The sequence below is a fragment of the Microtus ochrogaster genome, linkage group LG3 (genome assembly GCF_000317375.1).
Source record: "Microtus ochrogaster isolate Prairie Vole_2 linkage group LG3, MicOch1.0, whole genome shotgun sequence".
NCBI classification, from domain to species: Eukaryota; Metazoa; Chordata; class Mammalia; order Rodentia; family Cricetidae; genus Microtus; species Microtus ochrogaster.
The window spans coordinates 36,588,380-36,604,567 of record NC_022029.1 but is presented as its reverse complement, the minus strand read 5'-3'; the positions used below and the strand labels follow the sequence as shown (position 1 = coordinate 36,604,567).

Sequence of the window (16,188 nt, the reverse complement as noted above, 5' to 3'; positions counted from 1 at the left end):
CAACTGTGTGAAAATATGCCAGAAAAGTATTAATAGAAAATAAACTAATGCTAGTTTTATATCTGTGACTCTGCATTTTATTTGTTTATTTCTCAATTTTTAGTAATAAACTAATAACATTTTTAAAAATTAAACTTAGTCAGTGATTGGTAAAGATTCTCTGGTCTCCTCTAACCATCCAAGGAATCAGAGTGAAACTTAAATTTTCTGTTTGCTCTTCCCAACACACACATGTGTGCGTGCACACACACACATGCGCGCACACACACACACACACACACACACCCAACCCCTCACTTAGAGGCACAAGCTCATTAAAGGGAACTGTTTCTTCTCAGATAGTAGCCACGTCATTCACTTTCCTCCTCTCTGGTCTACTGTGGATGAGGGAGAAAACGTGCCGGTCACCTCACAGACTCTGCAAAGGCCACAGTGCTGTTGAGAGCTGCTGGCAACTCTAAAAAGCTAAAAATAATAAATAGTACTCACAATAATTTGCAAGCTGAGGCAGGCTGCTCCAGCTGGCAACAAGTGACCTAGTGTTAGTCATATCATAAGCCTCGTGGAAGCAGCTCCGCAGCTCCTCCCAGTAGGAAACGGTTGGAGACTTTTCTCTAAGGAATATGAGAAATAGAAACCGTGTCCTGGTAAATAAAAGGAGGGCCTGAGAAGGAGAAACAGTGTCCTGGCAGACGGGAGAGACTTGAGACTCTGGTCATAAGACCTAATGTTCATTTATTTTAGCAAAAGTCCTATTTGGTCCCTGATATCAATATGTCTTCAGTGGGCAAGTTGATAGATAGCTGCCGCACAGGCAATTAGTGTGGCCATTCGTGGCTAAGTCCTTGACCCAGCAACAGTGTGACGCTCTTACTTTAGTCTTCCGAGCAGTGACGATTTCCCATTCATGTCGCAGTTTCTCCCAGAGTGTTACCGGAAGACGGTCCACACCATAGTCAACAATCCAGGCTGCCTGCCTCCTCATGCTCATGTAAACAACGCACACATACACACACACGCACACGCACACCCCTGTTCCAGAACACTCATGTCTGACTGCTGCCCTCACCAAACCATGTGATGCAAGACCATGTCATGAGACCAACTCAAGTGTCTGCATTAAATCTCTTTGCCTCGTAAAAGCTATTTTTCTTGCACAACCAACCACGTTGCATAGAGAATATGCCATCCTCCTCCAGGGAATTTCGCACAAGCTCATGTGTATGGATGCTAGTTTTCTGTGGTTACTTCACTCACCACTCAGAATGCCTGACTTTGTAAAAGCTAGAACACGTTCAGCGTGTATGAAGTGAGAACCACTTCACTTCACCATCACTGAGGCCAGACTAACAGGACCCCCTCCCCCCTTAAAGTGCACACACACTGACCTCTCGGGAGACTTCACGTCCAGTGCTGGAAAGAGGGAATTCAAATCCAGAACCTTGAATACTTCCTAAAGATACGAATCAAAACTGTATGTTACAATTTCTCATAAAACATTAAAGCAGTAACATAATACTCCCCTGACATTTTAATGCTTTGATGTCCCTTTAGCTGTGCTGTTAGCTCTCCTCCCTGAGGGACAGATGGCTTTCGCTGTGATAGGAAAACTGAGGTCACTTCATTTGTGCCCAAACGTTATAGCTAAGCTTTTTATTTTGTAATGGTTTTATACTTTTGAATTAGAAAATGCCCTAGTTAAAGCTGAAAGGGGTCATAAATACATCTTCAACACCAAACTTCCCATTTTAACAATACATAGCTTATGCTCTGATGTAAGAGGAACACAGTGGGGGCCAGGGAATCCTACTGGCCAAGCCGGGACTGGGATCCAGATCTTGGCATTTCATGTATTCTCAAAGCTGCCTAGCGCCTAGGGCTGTTTACATGTCAGGATTGGAGTCCAGTGTGTCTGGCATAGAATGGGCGTTCTGAGGACAGTAACTTGCACGGTGATTGATAGCTACTCCCAAGTTGTTCTTCCTGTATCAGCTCATTTTATACACCATTGCTGAGACCCTTTAATACAGTTCTTCATGCTGTGATGACCCCCGGCCATAAAATTATTTCCTTGCCATTTCAGAACTGAAATGTTGTTCCTGTTATGAATTGTAATGTAAATACATGATGCAAATCCCCAAAGGGGTCGCAACCCACAGGTTGAGAATAACTGTTATACGCCAACCCTATAAAGAAAGGGCATTTGATTTTTACCCCTGCCTACATCATGGAAACCAGATACAAACTGCCGTACCCTGAACAGTGTCGGGGAGACTAGAAGCAGGGGACATGCCAGCGTCTATACTATGATCTGAGCCACAGTTTGCTCCTGTTGGTAAATGGTGGGGAGGGGGAGGGGGTCAGGAGCAGAAGTGAAGGGGACAAAAGACAGAAAGACACTAAAAAGGGAAGGGTAAGGTAGGGGTGGAAGAGTAAAGAGAACATGTAAAGAAAATAGTTTTTATATTAACAAGTCTTTTCTAGTTTTATATCATAGATTTCTGACAACCCATCATATAGTCTTCTAATACATTAAATCTTCCTCATATGCTTACCTTAGCCCCTCCCCTAGACAAGAGGAGAAGATAGTGGAGTCTAGTTGAACGACATGCCCTATTTTGTCTGTGTCACTGTAGACTTGATAGCTTATTAGTTGTGATGAACAAGGCTGGTTTCTTCCACAAAGACAAAGGAGGTTTTAGAAACAAGGAAGATTAATATCTTGATGTTCTGTGATCTTGGGTCTCCCCAGCATAGATTTGGCTTTAGATTCCTGCAGCCAAATCACTCAGGATGAGTTTTTCAAACAGCCATATTGAGAGACTCCTGGCCTACAACGAATTGGCATGTGTTTGACATGTATCATTTGACAAATTTTAATATGTGTGTATACCAAGGAAATCTCGAGCACAATCAAGAACATTTCTATAACCTCAAACTATTGTCCCTGTCCTTTGTAGTCTTTGCTCCCAGCTTCTGGCCCTGCTCCCTGCTACAGCCACACACAGTCAAGCTGCTTGCTGTTGCTGTAGTTTGAGTCCGGTGACAAAGTGTAACTCAGAAGTAGACAAAGAATGAATTACCACAGGCTCCAAAATGGGTGAATCTCAAATGAACTATGCTTAAAGAAGTCAACAGATCCATATGTATGTATAAAGAGATCCATAACGTATGTTTACATAAGATTCTTCAGAACTCGATCTCCAGTGATGCCTTCTAGCACAGTGAAAGCTAGCCAGCGGGGAGGAAGGCTCCCCAGTCAGCTCAAGATTGATTTCTACATCCTACAACCAAAAAGTGTCAGGGCTTCAGCAGTAAGCGCTCGTCTAGCTGTGGGGGACAATCAATGGCAATGACTTCTATCGTTTGGAGACCTCTGGGGCCTGAGTAGTTGCTGCAGGAGATGTCCCATGCCTGGCACTGAGATTCTTGTTTAATGACTCCCATCTCTGGGAAGAGCAGTGTCCAACCATGTGGGGCTCCTTTCAAGTTCTTCTTAGAATAATCATAACATAGACTTTTAGTTCCTCTCCAAGGGTCTCATATCACACAAGTTTTGATACACTGTGTTTCCGCCTTTATTTCAATGGAAGATAACTTTTAATTTCCGTTTTGATTTCTTCTTTGACACATAAGTTAGTTAGAAATCTGTTCTTTTTTTTTTTAATCTGTTTTGGGAGTTTGCAAAGGTCTGTCTGCTGTTGCTTTCAACTTCACTGTGATCAAAAAAAAATCCATTTTGTCTGTGTTGAATTTTTTAACTTGTTGAGACTCTATGGTACAAATAGTCTCTATTTTGGTTAATGGTCAGTATATGCTTAAAAAGAATATGCACTCCTTTTTGGAAAGAGAAAAATCTCTGTACTGTCCAGACTAGTCTTAAACTCTAGTTAAGTAATCCTCCTACCTCAGCCTCCTGAGTAACTGCGCCTATAAATAGACCACCATTGCTGGTAGGAAATACAGTCTTTGTTTTGTTTTGTTTTTGTTTTTGTTTTTGTTTTTTTAGACACAGTTTCTCTGTAGCTTTGGAGCCTGTCCTGGAACTTACCCTATAGACCAAGCTGGCCTCGAACTCACAGAGATCTGCCTGCCTCTGCCTCCCGAGTGCTGGGATTAGAGGCGTGTGCCACCACTGCCCGCCAGAAAATAGTCTTTATAGATCAATTATCTCATCAAGTTGGATAATAGTTTCACCACGTCTTTTAATTCCTTTGGTCTCCACTGCTTTGTCAAGTCAGCAGAATTAGGCTCCCATCCATGACCTGGAAACTCTCGAGGTAGTGAGCTGGGGCGACTGTAGGGTTCGTCTTGTTGCCCAACTCTCGGGAATTGCTTCTGCCCTCTTCTGTCCAGTGTCTTAAAACCATTGCTGCCCATGCTGTGTCCATGTAGAGAGCCACGCGGTGGAGCCTTGGGAAGAGATGCACATTGCATATAAACACTCACCTACTCAATATCTTTCTAGCCAGCAAACTCAGAAGTACCACATAGACAAGATTCTGTACTGTTTCAGATATGTCTACTTTATAAAATAAAACAACTAAATCACCTATGAAGTCTGACTTTGGTTAGAGCTGAGATAACTCTTGTTTTTAAACAGGGTCCCTCCTCTTGGTGATAAAATGAATGGCCTGTGAGGAGTTAAGTTTTACTTTCCCTCCTCCTTGAGCCTTTCATGTTGGCTCATCTTAGCCAATTTAAAGTTTGAAAATCTAATTTAATACTAGGAAAAGAATGTGCTGCAAATTACTGTGTTATAAGTTACAAATGCCATATAACTGTGGCTACAGCAGAGTCCTAATTGGACAGTCCCTTCCAGCCAGGGAGGATGGCCTTGCCCTGTTGGCTACAGAATGTATCTGGCTTGCAGTATTGCCTGCCATAATTTTTTTAAAGGTCTCAGTCATAAAGATAGCAATTTTACAGCCAAGCCATTAATTGTTTTCTTTCTTTGTTTGACATGTATTTTATCCCCTTGTTTCCTTTAGTTCTGGGAGCTCAGGATCCCTTTCCATTATAATTAATCAAAGATTTATTGAGCTAATATGAAAAGACCATCCAAATACTGATCCAAATTTTAGGGGGACCTGAAGCATATGCAATTTGTATAATTTTTTTAAATTTTATTTTCGAGACAGGGTTTCTCCGTAGCTTTTTTGGTTCCTGTCCTGGAACTAGCTCTTGTAGACCAGGCTGGCCTGAACTCACAGAGATCCGCCTGCCTCTGCCTCCCGAGTGCTGGGATTAAAGGCATGCGCCACCACCGCCCGGCTAATTTGTATAATTTTTAATAGAAAAATACAAGAAATGTAAATACAAAATTAGCTTTGAAAATGATCATGTATTTACAATGCAAAAGATATTCCAACAAAAGCTGAAAATATAACAACTACCATTAAAAAACCAGAAAAATAGCTCTTTATTGTTAGTAACTATATGACACAGCTTATCATATTTCAGCTTTCGCCATATACTCTTCATTCATGTTGTCATAGGACACTAAATTAAAATGTCAGTGGTCTTTCCCTAGCATCATGGAGTAGCATTTGTGTTTTGTTGCAGATGATGTAGGAAGGCTCCTCTCAGCCCCACTTCGTGTTTGCAGTGACAAACAAACTCCTCAGTGTCCCTTCTTCCTAAAGTGATCCCTCTGGGATCTCCAGTCCCTTGAATACCTTAGGCTGTCACAACAATGGGACCAGCTCTACAGGGCCTCTCTACTTCCAGAACCCCCATCTCACCTGCAGTGATGGTGGGTTCCAGAAATCCTTGAAGCCTGAGTCACGGTGGACCCTCAGCAAGGAAGCAAGATCTTGTCTTTAGAAGTCCAAATCAGGACCTGAAGCTCAATGTAAATATCCAGAAATAGTCAGTTACCACTGATGATGAAGTCTCATATTGACCATCTTAAATATCAAATCCTATAGGATGTGTAGGAAACGCTATACACACACCATCCTCCTTGGCTCTCTAAGCCTTCCTCCGAAGCTCTCTTCTTGGGAGGACAGTGAAGCAGAGAATGACAAACTAATACCTATATCTTGTGGTCTTTTGCATGTTGTCGACCACTTAAAGGCCAGTCCAACTGTACCCCATGTTTCTGCCTCACCTGTCCTTCCAAGAGACCTCCAAAGTTACCTTACTGTGCACACATGGACTGGTCATTACTCAAAAGCTTTCTGGTACTCCTGCCCAACTGCTTGGTTTTATTCCCTGTGGGAATAAGTGCCCCCCCCCCCAGATTTGCCCATAGAAATCAAAGCCTGACCCAGTGATGAAAGGTCCTCCATAAAAACCTTAGGACCCATGTCATCAGTTGTGAGCTCACCCACCCCACAATGCCAGAACACTTTTTCTATGCCTTCTTCAAGGGCAACCAACTTCAGCAAGGTGACAACGAAGATCATGTGTCATTTCCCTTCTTAGCTCCTGTCAATATGTGCTCGTTTAACATTTGTAAAACCAAATAAAAGAAAACCAGGTATTTGTTAGAAGGGGATGTGGAGAGCCATTGCTGTCCTCTGCTGTGGTATGACAGGAGAGGGGGCAGAGAAAGGGCACAGAAGGAGGAACAAAGGGACTCAGAGAGCTAGGAAGTCAGAGGCCAAGCCGGAGACAGCAAAGCTGAGGTGGTGCGAAGGCAAGCGTTTAACCTGTCACATCTGGTAATATAGAGAAACTGCTAGCCCCTGGGATGCACTAAGAAAATAATTATTGGGGAGGGGGAACTGGCTAGAACAAAAATTAGATTTGATGATGCCATTACCTAGTCCATGCAGGTGGTGGTGGTGCATGCCTTTAATCCCAGCGCTTGGGAGGCAGAGGTGGGCAGATCTCTGTGAGTTTAATATCCTTGGCTATTAAATCTATTTCCCTTTACTTTGTTTCTACTTTTCTTGATTAAAGCAGCTAAAAATGATAGAAAAATAAAATTCTCGAAATTTATATCATTGTTAACTTATCCAAGAATATAATAAGTGTCTCCCACGGGAGTGGAAGGAAATGGGGAGTTGGTTCACTAGAAAGGAAACAGAAATTTAAGGGGAACTTTGAAAAGAGAACTTGGTGGCCATAGAAGAAAAAGTGGTGAGAATGGCCCAGAAGGTATCCTCTTAGGGAACAACTCACTTGTCCCTGATGGTGTCAGTTTCTCCGTGAGATGTTTTAATAGGGTCCCTAAGAGTCCAGCTGTTAAGAAACCCCTCCCTGGATACAATCAAAGACACAATAAGCGAAGGAGACTAAAGTCTGGGAGTTAAGAGATCTATTCACAACAGGGTCCATCTATCCATGTTTCTTTATTCTCTCTGTCTTTTTACAAACATTCCCAGTAATATATACCCTTAAAATCAGCAATTCCCCAGCCCTCCAGGTTCCAGGGCTGGAAATCTTTTTCCTCATTAAAATCAGATAAGATTTTCACACACCACACACACACACACACACACACACACACACACACATACACACACACAAATCCACATTTGTCAGCTCAAAGGTGGGAGTGGCTAGAGCATGTCTGGTGAACTCCTTAATGGAGAAATTTAGTTAAGAAAGAAATTAACATCAGGGGATTCTAGAGGGGAAGGTTAGTATGCTATGCTACATTTTTTGGTGGTTAGTAAAGTGCTGAAATGTTTATTTTCAGCACGCTGCTTTTCTCTGCTCCCAACATGCATAGAATCAGATAATCAAGCAACCTACACAACTAATCAGGGAGAAGCCATGGTCTTGATCAAATAGCACCAGATGCTGCAGTTTTTATGGGCCTCCAGGTCTGGAGTACACACCTAAAGCTCTAAGCAGTAAAGACAAAGGGGAGATCCAGGCCTCTAAATGATCCGTTCTGGGGTATGCCACTATCAGCTGTTGTGGTTGGTGGGTGATTGTGTGTCTCGAGGCCCAGCAGGAAGGAAGTTTTTCTCTGGTTGCAGTTAATCATCTCTTCTGCTGTCCTTGAGGGTAAAACATAAGCCATAAATTACCCGAATTAAAATCCTCAGTAAACTGAGGTGAAGGTGAGCATAAGGAGTTAAGAATCTTTTGAGTGGGGTAAACAGCTATGAGTCAGCAGCTTGGACAAGTAGTAATTCTATGTCCATGGGTATCTGTGACTTTGTTAAATGGAGTGTTCCTGCCTGAACCCTAAACACTGACCAAATGCCTGCTGATAAAGATAATTACAGAAAGGCAGATCTCTGTGTTTACCTGGCAGTGGGAAACTGTTTTCACACAGAGCCTAAAGGCATAGGAAACAGTTCTGCACTGTGTGAATTAATTTCCAAATATGTAACAGAAGGGGAGTCAGCTACAGCAAAAATCTACAGCAAAAGACAGCCACTTTATTCACAAAGAATAATGGCAAAAAGCCTTGCCTTTTGGTTTAAACTTTACCAGGACCCCTGGCTCTGATAAGTCACTCATGAAAAGATGGCTGAGCTGTTACTGTATATTGTTATGATTTGTCGCGATGTTTCTCAGCTTTACTTTGTGTCCCTTTTTATTTCGCATAAACATGTAAATTTTCACTGCTACAGAACTATACTTTATTCTTCATAGAATGGTTGAGATTATGTTCTAACATTTGCAAATCCCCGCTGAAACATGCCCGGAATTGGCCAGAGAAACTTAGGAACAAGGGAGACGTTTATCTGGCTTCTCCCAAACCTACTTAGCTAAGGGTTACTGTACCCCGTTTCTTTGCAAAGAACAGTTTGCTGGGATATGGAATACAGTAACTCCACACCATTCCCTGAGCTTCCTCTGGGTTACCAGACTGGACATCCTTTCAGAGTAGAACCTCTTCAGGATGCACAGGACCCATGAGGCATGTAGGGACCACACAAGGTCTTGTCCAAGCGAGAGCTGATGAGTTGGGTCAGTTCCTAAAAGAATCATCCTACAAAGTAGTTTGTGCACCACAGTGGCTCTGCCTATGCCTCGCTCAACACTTTTGCTAGTCATTTTGGGTAGCAGTTGCACACTGCAGGCCAGTACCTCAAGAAGTTTCTCTGAAGTGAGTGCTGTCTCTGATTTTCTCAAAATTCAAAAGCTGTCTCATTTTTTACAGTAAGTGTATCGAGTTATAGATTGTATACAGAAAAACACTGATAGTTTAATTATATGGTTTGATGAATTCTAACAAATGTGCCTACAATGAAATTCCCACCACAATTAAGATGTAAAATATATACATCACCACCAAACGTTCCTTTCCCCTGCCCCACTCCCACCTACATCCCAGACCCACTGATCAGCCCTCTGTCACTCTAGGTCCATTGTTTTCTAGAACTCCAGAAAAATGGAATCTTGTGTGTACTGCTAAACATGGCTCTTTTGCTGGGCATGTTTTGATATTTATATTTAACAGAGAGATGTGTGGTTTTTATTCCACTTTGGAGGCATTGAAACACCAAATTTGCTTCACCCATGTGGGGTGACTTGTGGTTTGGAGTTATGGAAATCCGACTTGAATTCTCGTGCACTGGTCTTTCAGCAGATTTGGGGTTTTGTTTGCTTGGTTGGTTTGGTTTGGGTTTTTGTTTGTTGATGTTATTGTTGTTTTTACAGGCATGTTTTTATTGAGGGAGTAAGCAGAAGAAAGTGCAAAGCTAAATGTGGTGCTGTTATTTCTCATCATGAGTATGCCTTATAACTTCATCAAAAGCCAGCAAACTACTTACCAAATCCTTGCACCGTCTCGCACTCTAGTCAAGAAGGTGTGTGCTCTGATCCCTCCACATGCTCACCATCTCTTGGTGCCATCCACCGCAGTCTTCAGTTTTACATACTACGGTGGCTGTGCCTGTGCCCCCGTGTCCTTTCCTGCACACGTTCCTGGTTGCTGAGGTTAAATGCCTTCCCTGTGCTCTAAGTACGTTCCTCCTTGACTCAGTTAAGTTGACTGCTAATTCAGTGTCACCAACTCTGTTGAATCTTATAGCCAAGAGAGCTATAAGATCTAGCATCCTTGTCGGTTACTAGAAAACCCTTTTGTTTTTCTCGACATACATTACCTAGCAACTCTTCTTTCCCTCCCATCTTAGGTTGAGATTACCAAACAAGGAAATAAAACCTGGGACACCAAACACTACTGTTCAGCCAAATGCACAGAAGCCCCATTTGATACAATCCCATGCATCAGTTTGTCCTGTGACTTCTCACGACACTCTCCAGAATTCTTAATTTGTTATTCAATTCTGTCTTGCTGAATTGCTATCTCATCCATAGGGACATGAATTTATTGCCTAGATATTTAAAAAAAATACCTTGGTTTACCTTGATCCTGTGTTCTTGCACTGACCAAAAAGTACTTTTAAAACTGATCTTATCCTTTTTTCTTTTGAGAGATTCAGTCTGGGTGAAATTTGTTCCACACTTCCGAGAAGTCATTTCATAGGAATCCAAAATTTCATCCCTAGGACATTCTGAGATTCCGCCCCCGACCTCCTGCCCTTGTTGCCGATGTAAAACAAACCTCGTTTGGCCTGCATCTTATCTCCACAGAACAGTGTACTATTTGAGTTTGTCACTGCATCTATTAACTTTAAAAGAACACATGTCTTGGTTCAGTAAAGATTTATAGAAACACAGATAAAAGGAATCTTGAGTTGAGATGTTTATGCCTCCAGCTCTCTTTTTTCTCCTTTTAATGATGGTGAAGAATATTGGCTTTTCTTCACTTTTTAGAATGTCCTCAGGGATGCTCCAGCAGGGGTACTGACAGGAAGTCACCATTGTGCTGAAGCTAGGCAGTGGATCTTTATGAGGTCTGGATGCCTTCCACCCTTTGCCTGATCTGCCCAGAGATGCATCAGTTCCTACCCTGTCTCTGCCAATAAGAGCTCACTTCAGCCAGCACACTACTTGTGCTAGACATGACTTATGAAGGCTGGACCCAGGCCAGGGTGCCCAACCCTACACCCTTAACAACACCCCAGTCTGGTGCCTGAATAGCAAGGGTAATGAGTTCTGGGACGCTCAGTTCTAGTTGCTTCCTTGGAACTGTCCAAGAGAGAGGAAGGAAGCTCAGGCATAAAACTCAGACTTTTTTAGATGAGAATTTAGCCTTTCCAGTGATTGATTCTCAACAGTCTATCAATCAATAAAATAATCAACATCCATAAATTATTCAAAAGCAGTCAAAATCTCAAAAGATATTCTGCATTGTCAAAAAAAGATTAAATTATAGGTGATAATTAAAACATTTTAATATGGTGCTCTGTAATAATTCTATTGAAATGCTGTAAACCCGCATCCTTCAAACTTTCTTTGTTTTTGCTTGGTTGGTTCTTTGTTTTGTTATGTTTTTTTTTTTGAGACAAGGTCACACAATGTAGGCCAAGCTGACCTCAAACTCGCGCTTCTCTTGCCTAGGTCCCCTGAGTACTGGGTCTGTAGATGTGTGCTGCTATGCTCAGTGTAGTGATGAGGCGAGCAGGCCTGGTTTTTGTCCTGCACGGTTAGCTTTACACCCGAAATAACAACACACAAATTGTATTCATTTAAACACTGCCTGGCCCATTAGTTCTAGCCTCTTATTGGCTAACTTCACATCTTGACTAACCCATATCTAATAACCTGTGTGCCACCATGAGGTTGTGGCTTACCAGCATGAGTCTAACCAGCGTCTATCTTGGGAAAGGGGGTCATGGTGTCTGCCTGATTCTGCTTCTTTCTCCCACAATTCTGTTCTGTCTACTCCACCCACCTAAGGGCTGGCCTATCAAAAGGCCAAGGCAGTTTCTTTATTAACCAATGAAAGTAACACATAGACAGATGACCCTCCCACATCAGCTCAGTTCCCAAATATTTCTAATGTGCACTTTAATCATTATTATGTTTAAGTGCAGGTGTATGCATGCCATTGTGTGTGTATGTGCACGTGCGTGCGTGCATGCGTGCGTGCGTGTGTGTGTAAGTCAGAGGGCACCTTTGTGGAGTTGGTTCTCTCCTCCCACTTTCACATGGATTCCAGGGATCAAACTTAAGTCTTGGGGCTTCCCCAGTGTCAGCACATGGTCCAGGGATGGAGTCATGCAAGGAGAATTGTGAGTGCTTGTGGGAGCTCTCCAAGAGAACAAGACCAGAGTCTTGTGACTTCAGTTCCTTCAAAAACACAGAATTGCTCTTGGAATGTGTTTTCATGCCCCTCCCCAGGGTACAGATAGGAGTGAGTATATATCAGATGACACCTTACTGCTTGCTGCTGTTGTTCAATTAAATGTTTAAACTATGCCTCTATGGGAAGACATGGCTTTTTGCCACGTAGCACGTGGCACTTATCCTTGTGATTGCACACAGTTTGAAAGCAGGAGATCTTTCCTCATATGACCTTTCGTAACTCTGAGTTGAGTGGGCTGTTGCACGGGCCTCATGTGTTGGCTCCCTTGTCCCAGGTCCCACTGCCTTTGGAGTGGTGGCAATATGACAAGGGCTTTTACAGACCAAGTCACCTTGCTGGTCCCCCAGATTCCAAATCTATCAATGTTAAATTGAAAACACTAACATTTCCTAATGCATTTAGACTTGTTTATTTATAAATTGTGGCTATTAATACTCTACTAAAACATTCTTGAGATAAATGTGCACAGATATAAAACATATTAGGGGTCGGAAGACAGCTCAGTTGATACGTGTTTGCTATGGAAGTGTGGGATGATCAGCTCCCACATAAAAGGCCAGGGGTGGAGGTGCACACCTATAATTCTTGCCCAGGAGAGACAGAGAAAGACTGGATCCCTGAAGCTCTGCCCAGGTAGCCTAGAAGAATCTGTAAGCTTCAGGTTCAGTAGAGACCTTGCTTGAAAATACATGGAGAGTGTGAGGAAGACCTCCACCATTAAGGTCTGACCTCCACGTGTGTGTGTGTGAACATGTATATGCACATGAGCAAAAAAAGGGGGAAAGCATCTTATAGAATAAAATAACCTAATCTTGATTTTAAAAGTTCTTCATGAGAAAATAAACAGGTATTTTCTTACTCTAATTCACCATGCTTAAGAACAAAACCTTGAGAAACACACTGAAGTCGGGTCTGTCCCTCCTGTAATTTAATAGCATCCTAGCGGTATTTGCTCTAATGAGCAAAACAACTAATGAAGACGGGGTAGCAGTATATAGAATGCAGGGAATGCCATTCTGATTCTGCTGGAATCAGAGTATACATGGGAGAACCTGAGGGACTAACTGCAAAACTATTTTCAACTATAACAGGATTCATTAATAATGTATAAAATAGTAGCCATCACAGATAGATGCCAGCCAGTTAGAAGACAGCCTGGTGTATCATGCCTCAGTTAGCATAACCTAAGCAAAATCAAATATCTAAGAATAAACAACAGGATAACAAAACTGAAGGACTCCAAAGTTTTGAACAAACAGAAAGACATGCTGTACTTTGACAAGAAAGACAGCGTTCTAAAGACGATGCACGCCCTGCAATTTCAGAACAAGAACCAAGACTGTTTCTGTTTTAATTTTCAGGCAGAAAGTACACAGGAAGAGTCGTGACAACACTGAAAATGTCAAGCCAAAGAATGAGGCGAACTACAAAGACTAGATAGTGAAAATAAAATGTGTGAAACCGTGGTCCTCAAAGACACTGTGAGTGGACAGATACGTTGATGAGCTGGGATTTAAAGGGCTTCATTTGTGTGTATACATTCAAAGGCACGTGCTAATTTACCATATGGTAAAAGTGGTATATAAGAGAGTTGTTCAAAGAATAAGATCTTGGGGGAATGGGGTGGGGTAGGAGAGAGCTGGGGTGAGCTATAAGAATGGAAAGCAACTGAGTTAGATCCTGATTATTTCACAAGAGTCAGGAGCAGCTCACACTTGCCCTACCGCCGTGATGTTCATAGTCCACTGGGGAACAGTAGTGGTGTCTTTGCTCATTACATCCCAAGCACTCCCGTCTGTATCACGACACAGCAACAACGATGTGTTGCCAGCATATACGACACAGGAGCTGATCAACAGAGGAGGCAGGTACGTAGACTAGCTCTGAACACAGCAGCAGAAAAGTAACAACTGAGAAGGATAGCACGACTTTAGAGAAATGAGGATGTGGGGGTGGGGGTGAAGAGAACGGCCTGGCTTGACACACTCACAGGAACCTTCTAGGTATGGCTCAACTTGAAGATACAGAAATGCCAACACTAGAGAATGACGGAGATGTCATCACAGAGATACCTGACGGATCATCCAAGAGGGGCAGAGCGTCCCTACAGTAGCGTCACTGGGGGGCGCATAGGCATGTTTCTGTATGATCTCAACCAAGACTTGTGCCTCTTGCCTCCAGCTCTCAGCGTTCGCATAACATCAAGTGCGGAACAGAAGTACACTTTTCAAACCCCGGTAGAGGTCCAAACAATAACTGTTCTCTGAGCTGAGCCTTGTTTGTGACGGGCATTCACATCACTCTGGCCACCTTTTACTTCCATGGGAGCCCTGGGTGGCACGGATCAGACAGACTCAGTAAGAGTTCCCATACTTTTGGTCAAAGAAAGTTAACAGACTGGCTGATTGGCATCTTCTTGATGCTCTGTCCAAGTGAAGGTGAAGGAAGCAGCGTCACCTGCAAGCCTCCTGCTCCATTTGCGTTCAAATTGCCAGACAGTGATGATAGGCACAGAGCAAGGCAGAACAGGCAACGGTGCCCGTGTTCCTGCATGAAGCACCCACATCCCTGTTGTGGAGAAACAGGGCCGAGGGTGCGCACTACTGAGCTGGCACACACAGCGCTGTCTGCTGAAGTCTGATGAGAGAGCAGCCTGGCCAAGATGTTACTGTACAGCCTAGTGCAAGGATAATCCGAGCTGCTTAGGGAAGGCAGCTTGTCTATTTAGGTGGGGGAAGTAGGTAGGATCAAGAGCATAGAACATAGGAACAAAGCTACTTCATCGCTAGCATCCATCGATCTCCGAGACTTACCGGCTTCTAGGGAATGGCAGCGCGGTGTAAAGGAGAACGGAGCACACTAGACTGGACACTGATTCAGATCCAGACCTTGCACCTTGCACGTGATGCCTGGATGAACTTGGGTAAGTGACTCTTGAGCTCTTTAAAAAGTGGGGCCACAAATCTTCAGCATGAAGGATTTTGTTGAAAGGTAACTAAATACGCATAAGGTAATTGACACCTCCAAATATGTGACATCTTCCCAGCCTTCCTTCTCAAGGGACAGACATTCTTCGGGCTCCCTAGGCTCCCCCACATGTCCCCCACTTGCTTTCTACCTCCACGCCCCTGGTCCCCTGCTAACATGACTCCCATACAGGAACTTAGCCAAACACATTGACTGTCCCCTAGATCCTGCTTGTTTACATAGATGTCTTTGGAAACACTCAGCAAATGGGCTCACTGCCCAGTGTCTCAGAAGGGCTTAGTTACACAGCAAGGGCTCCTCACAGCCTCAGGAGACGAGCCCTCTTGCACACCACTGCCCCAGGAATGTGCCGCACACTCCCAAGCCAGTCAGCTGCTGCCAGTTTTTGTGACTGGGTCGCAGAGGAACTTGGAGGAAACTCAAAGAAGGAACTCCCCCAAAATGCTTTGCGCACCCAGGCTCTTTTAATCCCCACGGGCCGTGATCCCAATTGTGCAGAGGATGGAAAACAAATTGAGGTTAGATAAGTCACACGCACACTACCAGAGCTGGAGCCTGCCAGAGCCAGGGGCCACAGGCAGACAGCCTGCAAGGAGATGGGGAGGGAAAAGGTTGAGATAAAAGTGCAGTGCTCTGCGGGGTCTGTGTGCCTGGCAGAACCTGTGGGGCTTGGCGTTCATTCTCTGTACTCACAGACCAGGCTGCGAGCACCCTCCCCAGCCCCCACCGTTCCCCCTTTGCAACAACACTTAGCTCTCCTCATTTCTCTCTTCTCTTGCTTCCTTTCTTTTCCCTTCTAGATATTGAAAACCTTCATTTTAGCCCACAGAAATCTGAAGCATGGACAGGGACTTTCTACTGACTGGCCTCTGCCTTGGACATAGGAGTCCTTGAAGGGGGCCAACCCAGCGTCTCCAAGATGCAAGGGGATCCAGTCCAGGGGGGAGTCTGCTAACTGTGACTCTGCGCAACACTCCGGCTTTGCCTCCCTTGGGGTGTTTTTGGATTTTCCCAACAATCGAATAGGCTGAGCATTACCAGTTCGTTTATCTTGGTGCTCAGGGGAGCGAGTC

The 16,188-nt window shown here is 43.6% G+C and overlaps 1 protein-coding gene across 1 annotated transcript in view; it reads left to right on the top strand.

The window, feature by feature from the left end:
* Positions 1 to 13,606, top strand: part of Rmdn2 (regulator of microtubule dynamics 2) — a 73,877-nt gene extending 60,271 nt beyond the window's left edge. Inside the window, exon 12 of the mRNA XM_026786031.1 lies at positions 13,489 to 13,606. Within this exon, the coding sequence (XP_026641832.1) occupies positions 13,489 to 13,564 (76 nt within the window). The 3' untranslated portion in view covers positions 13,565 to 13,606. The remainder of the gene's footprint in view (positions 1 to 13,488) is intronic.
* The last annotated feature ends 2,582 nt before the right edge of the window (positions 13,607 to 16,188 follow it).